The sequence below is a fragment of the Nerophis lumbriciformis genome, linkage group LG17, assembly GCF_033978685.3.
Source record: "Nerophis lumbriciformis linkage group LG17, RoL_Nlum_v2.1, whole genome shotgun sequence".
NCBI lineage: Eukaryota > Metazoa > Chordata > Actinopteri > Syngnathiformes > Syngnathidae > Nerophis > Nerophis lumbriciformis.
This window is the reverse complement of record NC_084564.2, coordinates 9171715-9196605: the sequence shown is the minus strand read 5'-3', so window position 1 is coordinate 9196605 and position 24891 is coordinate 9171715. Positions and strand designations below refer to the sequence as shown.

The window sequence follows — 24891 nt, the reverse complement described above, 5'->3', positions numbered from 1 at the left end:
TCAGCTCATTAGTCTCCAGCGAGGGGCGGACACTAGGCACACCTGCAAACCATTTTCTTCAGAGTATTTAAGCTCGTCACCCACAGCTGGGCCTTGCTGGTTATTTTTCCTGCACCTTCCACGTGCATGTGCCTACTTCGCCTCGTCAGTCTCGGTATGTTGTTTTTCCTTAATCCTGTAAATCCTAACGTGTTGTGTTTGTTTCCTAGCCTCCTTGAGGCAACAAGGACTTTATCCTGTGTCATAGTGTGCCCTGGCTTCTCCCCTTGCCGACCACTGAGAAACCTGTTTTCATTTAAGTATTCATGGTGTGCACTTCTGCCCCCATCGCTTTTTGTTACACTTTTTGGACTCATTAAATGTTTTCTCTTTTTGTTATTCAAACTTGCCTCTCGTCTCTGCATCCCGGGGTCACCCCCTTGACCAGTTTGTAACACATATATATATATATATATATGTATATATATATATATATATATATGTATGTATATATATATATATATATATATATATGTATGTATGTGTGGGGAAAAAAATCACAAGACTATTTCATCTCTACAGGCCTGTTTCATGAGGGGGGGTACCCTCAATCATCAGGAGATTTTAATGGGAGCATTCGCATACCATGGTTTATATAGGGCACAGAGTGGGTGGGTACAGGCTGGCGTAGGGGCGTGGTGATTGGCTCATGTGTTACCTAGGAGGTGTTTCCGTCTATGGCGGCATGCTGTTACAATTTCGCTGCGCTTGTTGAGGGATGACAGGTCTGGACGGTAAATAATAAACAGTTTCTCTTTCAAGCATAGGTTGCATCTTTTATTACCACTATTATAAGGTGTGCTGGATGCAAGAATTTGCCATGTTATTGAATATTCAACATTATTGTCTTTGAGGTCCCAAATGTGTTTGCTGAGTTCTGTGGTATTTCGCAGGTTTTGGTTCCTGAAAGAAGCCTTGTGATTGTTCCATCTGGTTTTGAATTCTCCCTCGGTTAATCCTACATATGTGTCGGATGTGTTAATGTCCTTGCGTATTACCTTAGATTGGTAGGCAACTGATGTTTGTAAGCACCCCCCGTTGAGAGGGCAATCAGGTTTCTTTCGACAGTTACATCCTTTGTTGGTTTTGGAGTCGCTCTGTCCGGGGGCCGACGGCTCATTTACAATTGTTTTGTTGTGGTTTGAGATGATTTGTCGTATATTGTTCATGCAGCTGTAGCTCAATTTAATGTTGTTCTTGTTGAATACTTTTCTTAGGGTGTTGTCTTTGGGAAAGTGTTTGTCAATCAGATTGAGGAATTTGTGTCCAATGTTAGTTGAGACGTTTTTGCTGTATGGGGGGTTGTACCAGATGATGTCGTTTCGTTTTCTGTTCTTTTTTGGCTGGTTTCCTGGCGTGGGTTCATAGGTGAGGGTGAAATTGTATCCGCTTTCATCAAGGGCTTTTTGGTACGGGGGGGTTGCTTGGTCAAATTCAGCTTTGCTAGATGACAGCATCGATAGCCTTTTATTGATTCCGGTAGGTATTCTTTTCGTGGTGGTGGGTGGGTGGTTGCTGTCATGGTGCACGTATTGGAGTGTTGTGTTGGGTTTTGTGAATGGTTGGTAGCTGTTATTTCTCAGGTTGAAAGTGACGTCAAGGAAGTTGACGGTTTGCTTGTTTGCTTCAATCGTGATCCGTAGGCCGTTCTCTTTGAAAATTTGGCATATGCGCTTCTTGGTATTCTCGCTGCTCCTTGGCGAGGCGCGACACACTGCCAGTCCGTCATCACGGTAAATACCAAGGTTCAGATTGAGGCTAGCGAGCTGGGAGAGGAGGAAACTCCCGACGAGTTCACACGTTTCTGCTCCGTCAAAACTTCCCATAGTGACGTCAAATGTTGCATTGTTCTTTTTTTGCCATGGTGTACTGTTGTGGATGAGAATGGAGTTTTTTGCGTGGATGATGATGTTTCTTTCGTTGCCTGTGATTGATATATATATATATAGTAAAATAAATATATATATATATATGATAAAAAAAATTAAAAAAATAAAAATAAATATATATATATATATATATATATATATATATATATATATAAAATACTTCACTTTCAGTGAATTCTAGCTATATATATATATATATATATATATATATATATATATATATATATATATAATATCAAGAGGGACAGAGACAGCGCACAGTGCATGTGGATCACATGTTACCATGGTGAGAAAACATGGAGAGACTGGAATGTAATAGAGTGATCTTTGTTTGTCTGTTGCCATCTCCTGGTGAATGTTGGCTACAGCGTACTGGGGTTACTTTTTGGTTGGCCAACGATTTACGTGATGTTGCGCACCTGACGTCAAGTGTGTGAGTCTGTTCTGAAGTCTACAGTAAAGAGACTCCTTCGCCTGTTTATTGCCTCCAACTCAATATATTACAACAACATTGCTCCATGCAGACCTGGAGGGGGCGTGGCCTCCAGGTCCGCCTGAATTTCGGGAGATTTTCGGGAGAAAATGTGTCCCGGGAGGTTTTCGGGAGAGGCGCTGAATTTCGGGAGTCTCCCGGAAAATCCGGGAGGGTTGGCAAGTATGCTATTATAGCAATGTGACAAGTTGTTGTTTTTTTAAACTCCAAATGTATTATTGTGGCAATATGGTTGGTAAAGTGAAGGAGTTTTGTGATTTCTGATCTTTTGTGAGGGCACCCGAGGGACTTCTGTGTCAGCGCATACAGGACAGTTCAGCTTGTTGTTGTTGTCGTTCTAGATTGTTAATAAGGATAAACTTGATGTATCACCTCCTTTTTATGTTTGTTCGACATATTCATTCCAAAATGGAATAAATTAATTTTTGTCCTAAAATTCTACACACAATACCCCATATGACAATGTGACCATTTTTTATTTAAACTGCTAATGTGGGGTGCCAGCAGGAAATTCATGGTGGTTCTTTTTGAAGAAATACTGCATATATCTTTCTTTTCAGGTTGCATCGCCGGTACGTACAACGAGTTGAACTTTGTAACTTTGTTTTTGTCCGAAATATTGCGGGCTAAATTCACTATTTGTGATCCTAAAATGAGTCCTTTTGTCATGCTCATTAGCGATGATTTTCCACGTCATCTAAGATGGCGTTAGTAGTACTAATCAGAGGTGGGTAGTAACGCGCTACATTTACTCCGTTACATCTACTTGAGTAATTTTTGGGATACATTGTACTTCTAAGAGTAGTTTTAATGCAACATACTTTTACTTTTACTTGAGTATATTTATAGAGAAGAAACGCTACTTTTACTCTGCTCCATTTATCTACATTCAGCTCGCTACTCGCTACTGATTTTTATCAATCTGTTAATGCACGCTTTGTTTGTTTTGGTTTGTCAGACAGACCTTCAAAGTAGGATCTATCGCATGACTCCGTTTCACCAATCAAATACAGTCACTGGTGACCTTTGACTCCGTTTCACCAATCAAACAGAGCCAGGCGGTCACATGATTAACAAGCTTAAGCTTACATGAACTCAACGTCAAATTTGAGGAAGCACATGGCGGTAAGTAACGTTAGTAGATATTTTGGCTGTCACCGTAGGCTGATGTTAGCTTCCCTGCTATGAATCACTGTCAAATGTACATCGTGTGGGGACATTTATTAACGCACTGCAGCCTCATAGACACACACACACACACACACACACACACACACACACACACACACACACACATGCATGCATAGAAACACCAATCAGTGTGTTCCCAGGTGCAGCCCACACCTATCAGTTTATGGTTTGCGTAAAGGCTAACTTGTTATTTTCCTTTGTAATCTCTGCCTACTGAGCCTATGGTGCTGTTAAGTTATTGTGGCTCAATTTGCCTTCATTTTTTTATATTAATGTATTATTATTTAATATATATTATTGTTTTAGTTGCTTAAGAGACATTCCTGGCTCTGAATTTGCTCATTGCTATTTTTATGTTTTTGTGCATTACTTATTGCCGTCATCATGAAACGAAAAAGGCTACTCATCAGTTACTCAGTACTTGAGTAGTTTTTTCACAACATACTTTTTACTTTTACTCAAGTAAATATTTGGGTGACTACTCCTTACTTTTACTTGAGTAATACATCTCTAAAGCAGTGGTTCTTAACCTTGTTGGAGGTACCAAACTCCACTAGTTTCATATGCGCATTCACCGAACCCTTCTTTAGTGAAAAATAAAATGTTTTTTTTTCTCAAATTCAAGACAAAGTTATATGTTTTTGGTAACACTTTAGTATGGGGAACATATTCTAAATAACAGAGACTTAATTTAGAGTTATTTGGACACTAGGGGAACATATTCTAAATAACAAAGACTTAATTTAGAGTTATTTGGACACTAGGGGAACATATTCTAAGTAACAGAGACTTAATTTAGAGTTATTTGGACACTAGGGGAACATATTCTAAATAACAGAGACTTAATTTAGAGTTATTTGGACACTAGGGGAACATATTCTAAATAACAAAAACTTAATTTAGAGTTATTTGGACACTAGGGGAACATATTCTAAGTAACAGAGACTTAATTTAGAGTTATTTGGACACTAGGGGAACATATTCTAAGTAACAAAGACTAAATTTAGCGTTATTTGGACACTAGGGGAACATATTCTAAGTAACAGAGACTTAATTTAGAGTTATTTGGACACTAGGGGAACATATTCTAAATAACAAAGACTTAATTTAGAGTTATTTGGACACTAGGGGAACATATTCTAAGTAACAAAGACTACATTTAGAGTTATTTGGACACTAGGGGAACATATTCTAAGTAACAAAGACTTAATTTAAAGTTATTTGGACACTAGGGGAACATATTCTAAGTAACAAAGACTTAATTTAGAGTTATTTGGACACTAGAAGAACATATTCTAAGTAACAAAGACTTAATTTAGAGTTATTTGGACACTAGGGGAACATATTCTAAGTAACAAAGACTAAATTTAGCGTTATTTGGACACTAGGGGAACATATTCTAAGCAACAAAGACTAAATTTAGCGTTATTTGGACACTAGGGGAACATATTCTAAGTAACAAAGACTTAATTTAGAGTTATTTGGACACTAGGGGAACATATTATAAGTAACAAAGACTTAATTTAGAGTTATTTGGACACTAGGGGAACATATTCTAAGTAACAAAGACTTAATTTAGAGTTATTTGGACACTAGGGGAACATATTCTAAGTAACAAAGACTAAATTTAGAGTTATTTGGACACTAGGGGAACATATTCTAAGTAACAAAGACTAAATTTAGAGTTATTTGGACACTAGGAGAATATATTCTAAGTAACAAAGACTTGATTTAGAGTTATTTGGACACTAGGAGAACATATTCTAAGTAACAAAGACTCAATTTAGAGTTATTTGGACACTAGGGGAACATATTCTAAGTAACAAAGACTTAATTTAGAGTTATTTGGACACTAGGGGAACATATTCTAAATAACAAAGACTTAATTTAGAGTTATTTGGACACTAGGGGAACATATTCTAAGTAACAAAGACTCAATTTAGAGTTATTTGGACACTAGGGGAACATATTCTAAGTAACAAAGACTTAATTTAGAGTTATTTGGACACTAGGGGAACATATTCTAAGTAACAAAGACTAAATTTAGCGTTATTTGGACACTACGGGAACATATTCTAAGTAACAAAGACTACATTTAGAGTTATTTGGACACTAGGGGAACATATTCTAAGTAACAAAGACTTAATTTAGAGTTATTTGGACACGAGGGGAACATATTCTAAGTAACAAAGACTAAATTTAGCGTTATTTGGACATTAGGGGAATATATTCTAAGTAACAAAGACCAAATTTAGAGTTATTTGGACACTAGGGGAACATATTCTAAGTAACAAAGACTAAATTTAGCGTTATTTGGACACTAGGGGAACATGTTCTAAGTAACAAAGACTAAATTTAGAGTTATTTGGACACTAGGGAAACATATTCTAAGTAACAAAGACTTAATTTAGAGTTTTTTGGACACTAGGGTAACATATTCTAAGTAACAAAGACTAAATTTAGAGTTATTTGGACACTAGGGAAACATATTCTAAGTAACAAAGACTTAATTTAGAGTTATTTGGACACTAGGGGAACATATTCTAAGTAACAAAGACTTAATTTAGAGTTATTTGGACACTAGGGGAACATATTCTAAGTAACAAAGACTAAATTTAGCGTTATTTGGACACTAGGGGAACATATTCTAAGTAACAAAGACTAAATTTAGAGTTATTTGGACACTAGGGGAACATATTCTAAGTAACAAAGACTTAATTTAGAATTATTTGGACACTAGAAGAATATATTCTAAGTAACAAAGACTTAATTTAGAGTTATTTGGACACTAGGGGAACATATTCTAAGTAACAAAGACTAAATTTAGCGTTATTTGGACACTAGGGGAACATATTCTCAGTAACAAAGATTTAATTTAGCGTTATTTGGACACTAGGAGAACATATTCTAAGTAACAAAGACTTAATTTAGAGTTATTTGGACACTAGGGGAACATATTCTAAGTAACAAAGACTTAATTTAGAGTTATTTGGACACTAGGGGAACATATTCTAAGTAACAAAGACTAAATTTAGCGTTATTTGGACACTAGGGGAACATATTCTAAGTAACAAAGATTACATTTAGAGTTATTTGGACACTAGGGGAACATATTCTAAGTAACAGAGACTTAATTTAGAGTTATTTGGACACTGAGGAACATATTCTAAGTAACAAAGACTAAATTTAGCGTTATTTGGACACTAGGGGAACATATTCTAAGCAACAAAGACTAAATTTAGCGTTATTTGGACACTAGGGGAACATATTCTAAGTAACAAAGACTTAATTTAGAGTTATTTGGACACTAGGGGAACATATTCTAAGTAACAAAGACTTAATTTAGAGTTATTTGGACACATGGGGAACATATTCTAAGTAAAAAAGACTTAATTTAGAGTTATTTGGACACTAGGGGAACATATTCTAAGTAACAAAGACTAAATTTAGCGTTATTTGGACACTAGGGGAACATATTCTAAGTAACAAAGACTTAATTTAGAGTTATTTGGACACTAGGGGAACATATTCTAAGTAACAAAGACTTAATTTAGAGTTATTTGGTTAGGGTTAGGGTCAGGGTTATAATAAGGCCATGCCAAATAATGCATTAATAAGTACTTAATAATGACTAGCTAAGAGCCAATATGTTACTAATTTGCATGTTAATAAGCAACTTATCAATGGTGAATATGTTCCCCATACTAAAGTGTTACCATGTTTTTTACTGGTGCACAAAATGAACCTTGCATGAACATCACCTTGTTCAAAGAACAAAACCAACACAGTGCATAAACTCACAACAAATTACACACCTGCAAATCAGTCAGCTCTTGCTGTATCCGTAATACGCCGATAGGGAGAAGTTTGTATTTACACGATGAGTCGGGTGTGTTTTGACCTCCGCGAACCCCTAGGGTTCGATCGAACCCAGGTTAAGAACCACTGCTCTAAAGTAACAGTACTCTTACTTGAGTACAATTTCTGGCTACTCTACCCACCTCTGGTACTAATTCACATTTGTTTAACATCTTCATGCCTTATAAGGTAACATTACAGCATATATAAGTATACATTTGCATAACATATGTATATATTCAAGATTCAAGATGATTTATTGTCAATTCTTAACATGCACTAGACACATAAGAACTGAAAAGTATATTTTCGGCACAGTCCCACTAAGAGCAGACATACGTTACAGGGAGACAAGACAAGACCGCCGACGGGGCAGCCATTTTTACGGCGCTCCTTAAAAAAAGGTGAGAAAAAGGTGATATTGGGAAAGGGGGGGAGAGTAAAAAAATATCAGTCAAAGGCTGGATCCGCAAGAGGGGGTCCAGACTGAGTCCAAGGGAAAAAACCTAATTTGCAATGCAAACATAAACACGTTACATTTAGTCACAATAAACTCGCAACAGAGGGTGACTGTATTGTTTGTCTTTTTAGTTTCACCCTTTTGAATTAAACCTGATGACAACGCTCATCGGTCTCCGGAGTCCTGCCGTAGGACACATCAGACATGCATCCCAAGTCGTTATAGAAATATCTCACATTAGGTGCTGGCTGCGTCCATTAAAAAAGTTCTAGTGAGCTCGTAGGTCAGGAAGAGGGCGCCGTTGGCAGGGAAGGTGCGTACCATGGTGGGCATGAGGCCTGAGTAGAGCGCACTGACCCCTGCGAGACAAAAATGAGACGTAAGGACAAATTCACAGCAATTAGTGGGGGAAATCGTACCCTCGTTGCGGATGATCTCCACGAGGGTCTTTAGGAAGCCCTCCTGCACCCCGGCTAAAGAGTAGACCTGGATCCTGGACTTGACGCAGTCGATGGGATAGATCAGGAGCCAAAGACAAGCGCCCCCGAAGCCGCCGCTGAACATAAGTGGAAGAATGCCTGCACAGGTGACGAGGTCTCGTGAACAGGTGACACAAAAATGCGGAAAGTAGACACGGTAAAAGCCGTACCTATGCCCTCCTTGTCCGTGCCCATGTGATGTGCAAACATGGACCGGCTGACTTCGTAGCCGCCGAAGAAGCAGAAGTAACCCTGGCAGTCCCTCACCATGGTGGTCGTCAAGCCCTGGTAGAAACCCAGCGGACCGTTTCTTTCCAGCACCTTCTTCACCACCGTCCACATGCTGAACGAGACTCACATGAACGCTCGTTGGCACGTCTCCCTCGCTCGCCCCCCTACCTTTGTTGGCCGCGGGCGATCTTGCCGGAGGCTTCCATCTCGTACATGGCCTGCATGCGACATTTGACCAGCTCGGTGGGGCAGAGCACCGTGGAGGTGAAGATGGCGGCCAGGGACCCGGAGAAAGCTTTCTGAATGTCACTGCTCGGTTGAAATGACAGAAAGATTGCACGTGAACCAGTCAAGTACTTTCATACCTCGCCACCTACTAGGGGTGGAACGGTACACAAAAATGTCGGTTCGGTACGTACCTCGGTTTAGAGGTCACGGTTCGGTTAATTTTCGGTACAGTAAGAAAACAACAAAATATAAATGTTTTGGTTATTTTTTTCCCAAATTTGTAAACAATTATCCTTTTAACATTGGGAACACTATAATAATTCTGCCCACGTTAATCAACATTAAACTGCCTCAAGTTGATTAAATAAAATGACAAAACTGTTCTTCTACATATAAAAAGTGCAACGTTAAACAGTTTCAAGTCAACTCATCATGCTTAATTTATTACAGCATTTGGGAAGCCTGTAGTTGATTTTTATTATGTAAATGTTATATTTTCATCAACATGTGATAGCAGGGACCCTGCCATTCAAAACTAGGCTGCTGCTTTACTAATGATTAATGTAACTATAGCTGAAAAAAAAGAGTACAATAGCAATAGGAGAGACTATTCATCCCTGAACACCATGGAGTTCATGTAGGCTTAATGATGCAGTTACATTATTATATCAACTATCAGAGACAGAAACTCTTCATTTTGTCATGTCTGTGTGATCATGTTTTGTTTTCGTCATGTTCGGTTTTGTTTTTGGACTTTTTGTGCGCTTTTGTTTGTTTTGTCACCATAGTAACCATTAGTTTTCACCTGTCACGTCACGCACCTGTTTCACGTTTTGAGTCACGCACCTGTTTTCACTAATCATGTCTGTAGTATTTAAGTTCATTGTTTTCAGTTTGTCTTTCTGGCGACATCCCGCATTTATGCTTCTGCACACTCTCCACACATCCTTATGACCCCTGCTGCTCTTTTTTCATGCCGTTTTCTCATCCAAGTAAGTTTTCTTTATTCACGCCATAGTTTGCAAATTTTGTTTAATTGTTCATAGTTTCTGCCTTTGTGCAAGTTTTGTGTTTATAGTCAAGTTTTGTACTTCCGCCCTTGTGCGCGCCTTTTGTTTGCTTCCTTTTTTTGTAGTTATAGTGTTTAAATAAATCATGTACTCCCCTTCACGCCACGTATGGTCCAAATCTTTTGCACCTCGGTAGAACAAACCACGCCACAGTCCCAGTCGTGACACATTTAACATAATGTCCCTTTTTGCTGCTTCAACACAGCTCAATCAACACAGAAAAAGGTAAAGTGAAATAACAGACAGACAGGGCTTTGCTGTCCGTAACACACACACACACACACACACACACACCGCAAAATGAGCTAACGTTACGCTAAAAGCGAATTAGCCTTCACCTCAAGCCAGGACTGCGAGCGAGCTGAGCTGCCTTTTATATTTCTAGAAGGTCAACGGGCTCATAGTGATGTTACTAGTAGTTGACTGGGAGGTGTTTATTATAATTTGGGGAGAGTCCGCTGCCTGATGCTTACCTGCTAAACGCAAAGCACTGACTACATGTGCTCTGAATACGCACTGCTGATTGGCTGTTACCGCTTTGTTTGTAACCAATCAGATGGTTGTGTGGGTGGGACAATGCTGGGTGCTGTGTAGAGGACTGACAGAAACAGGCAGAAGGAAGCGGAGCAGCCTGTTAAGACTTTAACTTAGGCGGCTACTTAATATGTTCGTGTGGAAACTCGTTCGGTACACCTCCGAACTGAACCGAACCCCCCGTACCGAAACGGTTCAATACAAATACACGTACCGTTACACCCCTACCACCTACTGATAATCAACCTTACAACCTACCGAGCGTACCTTTTTAAACGCACTACTGCCATTCAAAAAGCCAACCTTAAACTAACTGACCAACCGCCTGCAGTATCTGCTAGACTACGAAATAACATGTGTTTGGGTTTTTTTTCCCCCAAGATGGCGCCGCTGTAGTGGCTGCTGTTGGCAGGAGCTCTGTGCTCTTTTGTGTTCCTGATGTTTCCCTCTTGTTTTCATGTGGGGTTTTTTTTTTGTTCAGGACCCTTTGGGACTATGTGACAAGGGGTGGCACTGTGGTGACTTCTGCGGTTCTTTTTTGTGAATTTCTGAATCTGCCTCCTGGGAGCACCCTCAAGGACCCTGCCGAGAGTATAGAGCTGGTCCACAGTTCCACGACCAGGACGAAAACCACACTGTTCCTCCTGAATCTGAGGTTCGACTATCCGGCGTAGCCTCCTCTCCAGTACACCTGAATAGACCATACGGGGAAGGCTGAGGAGTGTGATCCCACGATAGTTGGAACACACCCTCCGGTTCCCCTTCTTAAAGAGAGGAACCACCACCCCGGTCTGCCAATCCAGAGGTACCGCCCCCGATGTCCACGCGATGTTGCAGAGTCTTGTCAACCAAGACAGCCCCACAACATCCAGAGCCTTAAGGAACTCCGGGCGGATCTCATCCACCCCCGGGGCCTTGCCACCGAGGAGCCTTTTAACTACCTCGGCAACCTCAGCCCCAGAAATAGGAGAGCCCACCACAGATTCCCCAGGCCCTGCTTCCTCATAGGAAGACGTGCTGGTAGGATTGAGGAGGTCTTCGAAGTATTCCCTCCACCGATCCACAACATCCGCAGTCGAGGTCAGCAGAACACCATCCTCACCATACACGGTGTTGACATTGCACTGCTTCCCCTTACTGAGACGGCGGATGGTGGTCCAGAATCGCTTCGAATCCCTTTTGGCCATGGAGACCAGCTGCTGGGTCTCTGTCACACCAGAGTCCGTTTGGAGAGACTGGAGGAGATGCGGATGAAGAGACAGGGCTGCGGAGCTGGCGCCGATCGCCAGGACGGACAAGTGTCACAGTGTCTTGGCTGAATGGGCAGGTATCGGACACCTCGGTCTCCTTAGACGCATCCTCACTCATCCATGTGGACTGGACACTGGCCGAGAGTTAGTGGGTGGCAGAGGGTGGAGTCGGCTCTCTTGGTTGCTTTGGGGTTGAGGTGGGGGGGGTAGGGGGTAGCGGGGGTGTATATTGTAGCGTCCCGGAAGAGTTAGTGCTGTAAGGGGTTCTGGGTATTTGTTCTGTTGTGTTTATGTTGTGTTACGGTACGGATGTTCTCCCGAAATATGTTTGTCATTCTTGTTTGGTGTGGGTTCACAGTGTGGCGCATATTTGGGGCGGCATGGCGTAGTGGGTAGAGCAACCATGCCAGAAACCTGAGGGTTGCAGGTTCGCTCCCCGCCTCTTACCATCAAAAAAATCGCTGACGTTGTGTCCTTGGGCGGGACACTTCACCCTTTGCCCCCGGTGCCACTCACACCGGTGAATTGAATGATGAATGATAGGTGGTGGTCGGAGGGGCCGTTGGCGCAAATTGCAGCCACGCTTCCGTCAGTCTACCCCAGGGCAGCTGTGGCTATGAAAGTAGCTTACCACCACCAGGTGTGAATGATTGATGGGTTCTACATGTAAAGCGACTTTGGGTACTTAGAAACGCGCTATATAAATCCCAGATATTATTATTATTATTATATTTGTAACAGTGTTAAAGTTGTTTATACGGCCACCCTCAGTGTGACCTGTATGGCTGTTGCATTCACGTGTTTGTGTGACAAGCCGTAGATATTATGTGATTGGACCGGCACGCAAAGGAAGTGCCTTTAAGGTTTATTGGCGTTCTGTACTTCTACCTACGTCCGTTTACACAGGGGCGTTTTAAAAAGTCATAAATTTTACTTTTTGAAACCGATACCGATAATTTCCGATATTACATTTTAAAGCATTTATCGGCCGATAATCTCGGCAGCCCAATATTATCGGACATCTCTAATCGTAACCAATCGTGACTCATCATAGTAAACAACCAACCAATCATGCATGTTCTCATACGTAAACCAACCGATCATCTTTGATGTTTCCCGTATAGTTTGTCCCCTGACCGTGTAGTTGCTTCACTACGTATTTTTAAGTGGAAAAGCGTAGATTTTACCACTGGATTATCAAAAACCGCACTCATTACGGGAAAACCGTAGTTGTTGGCAGGTACGGCAAAGAGACGGATCAAGATTTTAACATACTTTGTAGGTCGGAAAAAACAAAGACAAACTGAAAATATTTCTACAGGGATAAAAAAGACAGATTTCCGACTATAGACGGAAAGATCCCATGCCTGTATAACGAATCATAATAAAATGTGTCCACACTGTCGTCTCAGCTGGAAAGAAAGCTACATGAACGATTGTGAGCCGTAGCAATGAACACGTCTGCGTCTCTACACATCAAACACACAATATTCGGTTTGTGTACGACGAATACGCACACCTCTGGCGTGGAATGTCAAATGTCGCACCTGAGTTCGCGGGCGGCCTCAATGTCGAACAAAGAGCGGACCACGTCCTGGCAGAACCCGTAGCTCAGAAAGAGCACGGAGTTCTCCATGATGTTGGCGATCAGCGCCGGGCTGGTGCCCTTGTAAAGGCCCCGGACCCCAACTTGTCTGAAGGTGGACATGAAGCAGTGGATGAAGCCGCGGTACATGGCGGGGAACGTCTGCATCTTCACCTTCACGGTATCCAGAGGCTGGCCGCTGAGAACACAAGCAGTACCACCTGGGAACAAACACGATACCATGTCAGCCTTTGTTCAGTCACTGGATGACATTATTATCAGGGATGTAGCGCTATTGTAAATATGGAGGTGTTACGGGTTCAAAATGCGAGCAATAATGCCGTGTTTTGTGACCGGATCGGACGAGAACTTGGGAGCACTCACGTCAATGTAGTTTTTTTCTGGCGCTATTTTAATGGGCTGGTCTGAGAAGTAAACTACAAACCCTAAAACCAGTGTGTAATTCGTAAATAAAACAGAATACAATGATTTGCAAATCCTCAATAACTTATATTCAATTGAATAGACTGCAAAGACAAGATATTTAATGTTCCAACGCAGAAACTTAATTTTTGTTTGCAAATAATCATTAACTTAGAATTTAATGGCAGCAACACATTGCAAAAAAGTTGTCACGGGGGCATTTTTCATACTTACCAACCTTGAGACCTCCGATTTCGGGAGGTGGGGGTTGGGGGGCGTGGTCGGGGTGGGACGGGGGCGTGGTTGGGGGCGGGGCTAAGAGGGGATGAGTATATTTACAGCTAGAATTCACCAAGTCAAGTATTTCATATATATATATATATATATATATATATATATATATACATATATATATATATATATATATATATATATATATATATATAAGAAATACTTGACTTTCAGTGAATTCTAGCTATATATATATTTATTTTATTATTATTATAATATATATATATATATATATATATATATATAAATAAAAGAAATACTTGAATTTCAGTGTTCATTTATTTACACATATACACACACATAACACTCATCTACTCATTGTTGAGTTAAGGGTTGAATTGTCCATCCTTGTTCTATTCTCTGTCACTATTTTTCTAACCATGCTGAACACCCTTTCGCAGGTACCCAGAAAGGTTTCGAGTACCACCAAAAAAACTGCATCTCTGAAGACAGTATAAAAATCTGTGTTAAAGGTGTACAAATACTGTTTGTATAATAAGCATGTTATTTTTTACAAATGAGGGTTAAGAGTTCAGTACTAAAAAAAAAAGAAAAGAATGTGGCTTAAGTACAGTTTTTTTAATTGAGCTGCTGCATTTTTTGGTTGGGTTGTTTATTTATTTTGAGTAACTTCTATACATTTCTAAAAGGGGAGGAATGTAATAGTGATCTATGTTTGTCTGTTGCCATCTCCTGGTGAATGTTGGCTATAGCGTACTGGGGTTACTTTTTGGTTGGCCAACGATTTACGTGGTGTTGCGCACCTGACGTCACTCAGGTCCGCATGGAGCTGGAGGGGGCGTGGCTTCCAGCTCCGCCTGAATTTCGGGAGATTTTCGGGAGAAAATTTGTCCCGGGAGGTTTTCGGGAGAGGCGCTGAATTTCGGGAGTCTCCCGGAAAATCTGGGAGGGTTGGCAAGTATGGTGTTACATGGCCTTTCCTTTTAACAACACTCAGTAAACGTCTGGGAACTCAGGAGACACATTTTTGAAGCTTTTCAGGTGGAATTCTTTCTCAGTCTTGCTTGATGTACAGCTCCACTAATGCAGTGTCTTTCAACCTTTTTTGAGCCAAGGCACATTTTTTGCGTTGAAAAAATCCGGAGGCACACCACCAGCAGAAATCATTAAAAAACACTGACGGTTGACAGTAAAAAGTCGTTGTCGCAATTGTTGGATATGACCTTAAACCATAACCAAGCATGCATCACTATAGCTCTTGTCTCAAAGTAGGTGTACTGTCACCACCTGTCACTAAACACCTTGACTTATTTGGACTTTTTTGCTGTTTTCCTTTGTGTAGTGTTTTACTTCTTGTCTTGTGCTCCTATTTTGGTGGCTTTTTCTCTTTTTTTGGTATTTTCCTGTAGCCGTTTCATGTTTTCCTTTGAGCGATATTTCCCGCATCTACTTTGTTTTAGCAATCAAGAATATTTCAGTTGTTTTTATCCTTCTTTGTGGGGACATTGTAGATTGTCATGTCATGTTCGGATGTACATTGTGGACGCCGTCTACGCTCCACAGTAAGTCTTTGCTGTCGTCCAGAATTCTGTTTTTGTTTACTTTGTAGCCAGTTCAGTTTTAGTTTCGTTCTGCGTAGCCTTCCCTAAGCTTCAATGCCTTTTCTTAGGGGCACTCACCTTTTGTTTATTTTTAGTTTAAGCTTTAGACACCTTTTTACCTGCATGCTGCCTCCTGCTGTTTCCGACATCTACAAAGCAATTAGCTACCGTGCTACTTAAGAGTGTAAGAGTATTACACGGTTACTCTGCCGATAAGTACTGGTTTGCAAAAAATATTTTTAACCCAAATAGGTGAAATTACATGATCTCCCACGGCACACCAGACTGTATCTCACAGCACACTAGTGTGCCGCGTCACAGTGGTTGAAAAACACTGCACTAATGGACATTGGAGTGTTACTGTCAAAGGCAAAATTAAAGTATTGCTAGAAACATAATTGTATATGGGACTATATTGTATTATATGTATAGTACATGTTCCAAAAAGAAAAAAAGCATAAAACACCACCAGAATTAGAGAATGAAGTGATGAAGCTTAGTGTTACGCTCATGACTTGGTGTAACTAAACATTACCCTATAACAGTGGTTCTTAACCTTGTTGGAGGTACCGAACCCCACCAGTTTCTTGTGTGCATTCACCGAACCCAAATCGTAATCATAAAATGATGTTATTATATTAAAGAAATACTAATAAAGGTATATTTTACAAACAGAAAGTTACAGGAATGTACATATGATCCAATGTTTACATCTCATTGTGCAACATGTGAATGTTTTAGTGGGAACTAAATGCGATATCTGAAAGGGGTACACATTATTTCCAAAGCAGGACCCCCACTCAGACATTTAATACGAGTACACAGCTCATGAAAACAATATGTTATAGTCATTGTAAGTGGGCCAAAACACTTATTTTAGAAAATAATCTCATGGAAATGACTGCTGTCATTTGATTACAATAATAAAACATTGAACTTGTTATTTAGTCAGGTTTGGGACAGGTGTGCTCCAGGTGCGACCACAGTGCATGTGCACGTCTGACGTCGCTCACATGTGCTCCACTGAATGCTCAAGGAGTTTTTGTGTTTATGTGGGAAATTAGAGGGAACATTGTTTGGAGGTATCCATAGTACGCCGACAGGGAGAAGTTTTTATTTACACGATGAGTCGGGTGTGTCTTGACCTCCGCGGCGGAGGCTCTGCCGAACCCCTGAGGCCGACTCACCGAACCCCTAGGGTTCGATCGAACCCAGGTGAAGATGAAGGCAATTGCATTTTATTGATATTTGAAATGTATTCAATGTTTATAAAAGAATATTTAAATATACTAAATGTAAAAAAGGGAATAAATATTCAAAATAAGATCATTAAATGAAATCTAGTTTGGTTACGCCATCATGAGCGCAACACAAGGTTGTAAAAGTTCCAACTACAATTCTAAATAAGATGTCAAAAGCAAACTGGAATCAAATACACACAGCTTAAAGATTGATCAATACCTATTTATATTTAGTAATACATAAATATGATGACAAAAAGTAACACTATGAATCGCGTTTTTCCAAGTTTTTGGGGCATTTTTATGCTATTTCCAAGCATCTCCTTTTTATTATCATTGATTTTAAATGGTCAAACTAATGCATATTATATATGCATGTCCTAGTAAACAAACAAAAAATCATATTTATTTTGCTTGTTACATTTTGAAGTACATTTGTGCAGGTGGGTGCGAATGTACCCATTACCAGAGCTGTACACTGCTTGATGTACAGCTTAAGTTGTTCAACAGTCCGGGGGTCTCCGTTGTGGTATTTTAGGCTTCATAATGCGCCACACATTTTCAATGGGAGACAGGTCTGGACTACAGGCAGGCCAGTCTAGTACCCGCACTCTTTTACTACGCAGCCACGTTGTTGTAACACGTGGCTTGGCATTGTCTTGCTGAAATAAGCAGGGGCGTCCATGGTAACGTTGCTTGGATGGCAACATATGTTGCTCCAAAACCTGTATGTACCTTTCAGCATTAATGGCGCCTTCACAGATGTGTAAGTTACCCATGTCTTGGGCACTAATACACCCCCATACCATCACAGATGCTGGCTTTTCTGTCATGTCTGTGTAATCATGTTTTGTTTTAGTCATGTTTTGTTTAGTTATTGGACTCTTTAGTTTCTGGCTTTTCACTCCCTTGTCTTGTTTCCATGATTACCCATTAGTTTCACCTGTTCCACGTTTGGACTCATTGTGCACTCTTGTTTGTCACCATAGCAACCCATTAGTTTTCACCTGTCACGTCACGCACCTGTTTCACGTTTTGAGTCACGCTCCTGTTTTCGTTAATCATGTCTGTAGTATTTAAGTTCATTGTTTTTCAGTTTGTCTTTCTGGTGACATCCCCACATTTATGCTCTGCACATTTCTGACTCTTTTTTCATGTCCATCGTTCACGCTGCTCCTTTTTGTCTATGCCAAGTAAGTTTCGTTTATTATTGCCACAGTTAGTGTTTTTTGTTGTTCATAGTTTTTGCCTTTGTGCAAGTATTTGGTTTCATAGTTTGTTCTCCGCCATTGTGCGCGCCTTTTGTTTACTTCTTTTTTTTTGTTGTAGTTCTAGTGTTTAAATAAAAATGTAGTTACATTCCCGTCTCGCCCGAGCCAACTTTCCGTTGCCTTCTAGAAAAACTAAACCCCAGGACCCAGTCGTGACATTTTCAACTTTGCGCCTAGAACAATCCGCATGGTTCTTTTCTTCTTTGGTCTGGAGGACACGACATCCACAGTTTCCAAAAACAATTTGAAATGTGGACTCGTCAGACCACAGAACACTTTTCCACTTTGCATCAGTCCATCTTAGATGAGCTCAGGCCCAGCGAAGCCGGCGGCGTTTCTGGGTGTTGTTGATAAATGGCTTTGGCTTTGCATAGGAGAGTTTTAACTTGCACTTACAGGTGTAGCGACCAACTGTAGTTACTGACAGTGGTTTTCTGAAGTGTTCCCGAGCCCATGTGGTGATATCCTTTACACACTGATGTCGGTTTTGGATGCATTACCGCCTGAAGGATCCAAGGTCAAGGGCATTCAATGTTGGTTTTCGGCCTTGCAGTGATTTCTCCAGATTCTATGAACCCTTGGATGATATTACAGACCGTAGATGGTGAAATCCCTAAATTCCTTGCAATAGCTCATTGAGAAATGTTGTTCTTAAACTGTTGGACAATTTGCTCACGCATTTGTTGACAAAGTGGTGAACCTCGCCCCATCCTTGTTTGTGAATGACTGAGCATTTCATGGAAGCTGCTTTTATACCCAATCATGGCACCCACCTGTTCCCAATTAGCCTGTTCACCTGTGGGATGTTCCAAATAAGTGTTAGATGAGCATTCCTCAACTTTCTCAGTCTTTTTTGCCACTTGTGCCAGCATTTGTGAAACATGTTGCCGGCATCAAATTCCAAATGAGCTAATGTTTTCCACAAAAAAAAAGGTTTACCAGTTCGAACGTTAAATTTTGTCTTTGCAGTCTATTCAATTGAATATAAGTTGAAAAGGATTTGCAAAACATTGTATTTTGCATCAGTCCATCTTAGATAAGCTCGGGCCCAGCGAAGCCGGCGGCGTTTCTGGGTGTTGTTGATAAATGGCTTTGGCTTTGCATAGTAGAGTTTTAACTTGCACTTACAGATGTAGCGACCAACTGTAGTTACTGACAGTGGGTTTATGAAGTTTTCCCGAGCCCATGTGGTGATATCCTTTACACACTGATGTCAGTTTTGGATGCCTGAGGGATCGAAGGTCAAGGGCACTCAATGTTGGTTTTCGGCCTTGCAGTGATTTCTCCAGATTTTCTGAACCTTTTGATGATAATACGGACTGTATATGGTGAAATCCCTAAATTCCTTGCAATGAGAAAATGTTCTTAAACTGTTCGACAATTTGTTGACACTCGCCCCATTGAAACTTTTATTAGTAGATTGCACAGTACAGTACATATTCCGTACAATTGACCACTCAATGGTAACACCCCAATAAGTTTTTCAACTTGTTTAAGTCGGGGTCCACTTAAATTGATTCATGATACAAATATATACTAACATCATAATACAGTCATCACACAAGATAATCATCAGAGTATATACATTGAATTATTTACATTATTTACAATCCGGGGTGTGGGATGTGGAGGGGGGGGGGGGGGTGGGTGGGGGGGGGGGGGTTAGGTTTGGTTGATATCAACACTTCAATCATCAACAATTGCATCATCAGAGAAATGGACATTGGAACAGTGTAGGTCTGACTTGGTAGGATATGTACAGCAAGTAGTGGACATAGAGAGAGAGATCAGAAAGCATAAGAATAAGTATCTGCATCTGATTATTTACATTTTAATTATTTATAATCCGGGGAGGTGGGATGTGGAAGGGAGGGTGTTAGTTTAGGGTTGAAGTTGCCTGGAGGTGTTCTTTTAGAGCGGTTTTGAAGGAGGATAGAGATGCCCTTTCTTTTACACCTGTTGGGAGTGCATTCCACATTGATGTGGCATAGAAGGAGAATGACTGAGCATTTCATGGAAGCTGCTTTTTATACCCAATCATGGCACCCACCTGTTCCCAATTCGCCTGTTCACCTGTGGGACGTTCCAAATAAGTGTTCCTCAACGTTCTCAGTCTTTTTTGCCACTTGTGCCAGCTTTTTTTGAAACATGTAGCAGGCATCAAATTCCAAATAAGGTAATATTTGCAATAAAGTTTTCCAGTTTGAACGTTAAATATCTCGTCTTTGCAGTCTATTTGATTGAATATAAGTTGGAAAATATTTGCAAATCATTGTATTCTGTTTTTATTTACCATGTACCAGTGACGTGCGGTGAGGTTGATGGCTGGTGAGGCACTGACTTCATCACAGTCAGATTTACAAACATATGAACCCTAAAGAGTATCTTATTCACCATTTGATTGGCAGCAGTTAACGGGTTATGTTTAAAAGCTCATACCAGCATTCTTCCCTGCTTGGCACTCAGCATCAAGGGTTGGAATTGGGGTTTAAATCACCAAAAATGATTCCCGGGCGCGGCGCCGCTGCTGCCCACTGCTCCCCTCACCTCCCAGAGGGTGAACAAGGGGATGGGTCAAATGCAGAGGACAAATTTCATTACACCTAGAGTGTGTGTGACAATCATTGGTACTTTAACTTAACTTTAACTTTACACATACAAACTGTAGCACACAAAAAAGCACATTTAATAAAAAAAATGTTATTATGGTCTTACCTTTACTTATAAATGAAGTCCATGCGCCGCTGTTGTGCTGGATTATTGCACCCCCGCCGTAGAATGCACCCCCTGACGGGAGTGTTGTATCAACTAAAGCCCTCACTTAAACTTTCCACGTGCAAGATTGAATCTATTTAAAAAAATGTAACCGAGGGTTTATAAATGTCGCCTATAGGGACGGCGTGGCGAAGTTGGTAGAGTGGCCGTGCCAGCAATCGGAGGGTTGCTGGTTACTGGGGTTCAATCCCCACCTTCCACCATCCTAGTCACGTCCGTTGTGTCCTTGGGCAAGACACTTCACCCCTTGCTCCTGATGGCTGCTGGTTAGCGCCTTGCATGGCAGCTCCCGCCATCAGTGTGTGAATGTGTGTGTGAATGGGTGAATGTGGAAATACTGTCAAAGCGCTTTGAGTACCTTGAAGGTAGAAAAGCGCTATACAAGTATAACCCATTTATCATTTACTGTATGAAACTACAAAATAACAAACACGGAGGCTCCAGTTTACACGAGGACCACTTTATTTACCTTCTTTCAAAAACCTCCGCTCCACTCCAACGTGTCATCACTTCCGCTCTTAGCGCCTTCAAAATAAGAGCTCAAGGCATATACTGTATAACAGCGCATAACAGGAACTTAACATCACAAAGAGGAAAGCCCATAAAAATAGGTTACAAAAGTTATTTAAAAAGAAGCCAAAAAGTGCAAAAACAATAATGTTCGTGTTGGAGGAGTTGTGAATTAGGTACACCTGCAGTCTGCAGGTGTACCTAATGTTGTGGCCCTGCAGTCATTCACAACTCCTCCAACACGAACATTATTGTTTTTGCACTTTTTGGCTTCTTATGAAATAACTTTTTTAAATAGATTCAATCTTGCACGTGGAAAGTTTAAGTGTGGGCTTTAGTTGATATAACACTCCCGTCAGGGGGTGCATTCTACGGCGGGGGTGCAGGAGGCGGGATTACTGGTAGCCTCAGCCAGTGCGTCTTTTGCAGCCGTTTTATGATCGCTCAGCACAAGTAATACTTTACACACATACAGTTGTTGACAAAATACACTGTACATTATATACCTCAGCTAACTAAACTATGGAAATGTATAATATAGTTCATATAGCAATACGGTCTCACTGCACAGCAGGCCAGCAGTTAGCCGAGTCCGCAATCCATGGTGAGGCACAACGCAGTGACGTGCCTCAACTGGCTGCTGTTCACCGCACCGTCTCTTCTCAGTATTTGAACGGCAAATGTGAAAATTCAGCGATTTTAAATAAAACTAATCTAAAACTGGTGAAGTTAAATGGAAAATAACTTTATAGTATAATCACTGGATACATATAACAATTTAATTTAAAAAAATTATTTTTACATTTTTTTTCTTTCCATGATGGCAGGTGAGGCGGGGGCCTCACCTGCCTCTAGTGACTGCACATCACTGCCATTTACACAATGTGCCAACTTCACTGGTTTTGGGGTTTGTATTAAACCATTCACCAGTTTTGCCAGAGACGAAAACAGCCAAAGGTAGAAAGCGTCCTTCAATACTGTCAACATTACTCAAATGGTGCTGCAATGCTTTCTTCAAAAAAATAAACCTCATTTGAGGGGAAATGATGAAATAATGACAGAACTTGCCTGCTGCTCCAGCTGTGAAGTCTATGATAGCCTGGACGACAGGATGTGGAGCCATGACCAAAACGCGCTGGAAACCCTGCAAAATAAACCCTAACCTGCCTGTGAGATCTAGAAAACTATTGATCTATAATCCCCAGCTCATCTCTACAAATATCCACGCAGCTTGAGTCAAGAAAAGGTGCACAAGCTTAGACATATACTTTCTCTCAAAAACTAAACAATCTCGTTTTTCCAGATGAACTACAGTAAAAGCTCCAAGCAAAACTTGCATTCTAAGCAAGTCGAAACAAATCACGCACTAGACGCCGCGCCAAAGCGGAAGTTAATGATCATAGATGTTTGTTTGTTTTTCTTTCAAAATAATAGTCCTAAAATAAAGATTATATATATTTGCGTAATGACAATAAAGCTGATTCTGATTCTGATTCTGATTTGTAGTACAGTAATAAATAACGTAATCGACCCCCCCCCAAAAAAATATTTAAGTATCATAAAATCACGTTAAGCCCACTTACAAATGTCTGTGCGAGATCGAATATCATTTTTCGGAAAAGATAAAGTCATATCCATCCATCCATTTGTGTCCATCCATGAATGCGGAAGAAACGCCAAAGAGGGCAAATGTATGTAATTCCACCTAGTAGCCACTAGATGTCAGTGTAACCTATTTTTATGGGCTTGCCTCTTTGTGACGTTAAGTTCCTGTTATAAGCTGTTATACAGTGTATGCCTTGAGCTTTTATTTTGAAGGCGCTAAGAGCGGAAAAGGTAACACGTCGTAGTGGAGCGGAGATTTTTTTTGAAAGAAAGGATAATAAACATCTGTCGCTTCATCCTGGACAATATTCTTGACAAATCTGCGCTTTGTTTTAAAGATGTGATATTTGGTTTTACGCTATACGAACACAAATTTGAAAAGGAATTTTACCTTTGCAACCTCATTATACTATTGGCTAAGTTTTATATTCATAAATGTAAGTTTCTCAATACCCGACCTGTCTTTTGTGCCTTTAAAAAATAATTAGTACGCTACATTAAATCAAATCAAATCAAATCAACTTTATTTATAAAGCACATTTAAAATTAATTAATTAATTAAAACACTCTCTACCTCTAACAACCAAAAAGCTGTGAAAACGATGATGCTATATGTTCCAAATTTACGTTATTTACTGAAATTGAGTGAGCCTATGGCTTTGCACTTTGTTTATTATATATTAACCCCCTGGTGCTGCTTTGTACTCTTTTTGTACTGTTTTGTACTTATTTTGATTATAGTTTCTTGTCTGTTTGTAAATGTTGAAATTTATAAATAAAAGTTAAAAAAAAAAAAAAAAAAAATAGAATAAAAAGAAAAAGAAAGGAAGTAAAGTGGTCCTCGTGTAAAACTGGAGCCTCCGTGTTTTTTTTTATTTATTTATTTGTGTGTGTGTGTGAGGCTATTTGGGGGGACAGGTTAATAAAATTTTTTGTTTTAACTCCGTCTGTGTTGTTTTTGCACTTATCCTGTCATTGTGTTGAAACGAGGACGTTTCTTTTTGTAGGAGGGGAGATATGTAACCTATTTTTTATGGGCTTTCCTCTTTGTGATGTTAAGATCCTGTTATACAGTATATGCCTTGAGCTCTTATTTTGAAGGCGCTAAGAGCGGAAGTGATGTCACGTTGTAGTGGAGCGGGGGCTTTTGAAAGAAAGGAAACAAAGTGGTCCTCGTGTAAAACAGGAGCCTCCGTGTTTGTTATTTTGTAGTTTTATACAGTATAGGCGACATATATAAACCCTCGGATGCATTAGTATAGTCCCTGGTTAGACTGGTTTATTGATCCGCCATGACATTACTGTAATGTACTGCGAGTATTTTGTAAGTCAGCCTTGAAAACAATTTGCGGAACAATACAATTGAATTGATCTGTAAGATACTGTTTGTTTTGAGGCAAATCCAATAAGAAAAATCCCAAATCCAATGAGAGTCTTTGACACATGTTTGGTTGTTTTCAAATATTACACTAAAAAGAGTGTTTATGACGTGTAAGATCACACATTTAAATAACCTTACATATAATGATGAATCAGTTTGCACTGTGCACCTGTGAGCGCCGGAATTTCCCAGCTTCCGGTAGAACGTGAACGTCTGAAGACTGTATATGTATGTTAACTTTCAAAAATGCCCACTATAAAAGCATATAGGTATTTTTTTGTGCGATTTTACTGTCTTGTTTTCATGCTTTAATGGCGTTTTTACTTTGTGGAACTTTGAGATTTGTTGTCTTTAAGAACAATCCCAAATCCAATTACTCTTTGACACGTTTGGGTGTTTTCAAAGATTACAATAAAACGAGTGTTCACAACGTGTAATATATCACACATGTAAATAACCTTACATATAATGATGAGTCAGTTTACAATTTTAACATTTTGCACTGGCTATATATGAGCACCGGAA

The 24891-nt window shown here is 40.1% G+C and overlaps 1 protein-coding gene across 1 annotated transcript; it reads right to left on the bottom strand.

Annotated features, from left to right (window-relative positions):
* Positions 1–7724: 7724 nt before the first annotated feature.
* Positions 7725–23031, bottom strand: slc25a15a (solute carrier family 25 member 15a). Its single transcript, XM_061972389.2, has 7 exons — positions 22964–23031; positions 22449–22524; positions 13270–13528; positions 8809–8949; positions 8580–8752; positions 8350–8508; positions 7725–8289 (listed from the first exon to the last, which is right to left on the bottom strand). Exons 1-7 carry the CDS (start codon positions 22988–22990, stop codon positions 8168–8170), a joined length of 957 nt encoding a protein of 318 aa, XP_061828373.1. The 5' UTR covers positions 22991–23031; the 3' UTR covers positions 7725–8167.
* Positions 23032–24891: the final 1860 nt, after the last annotated feature.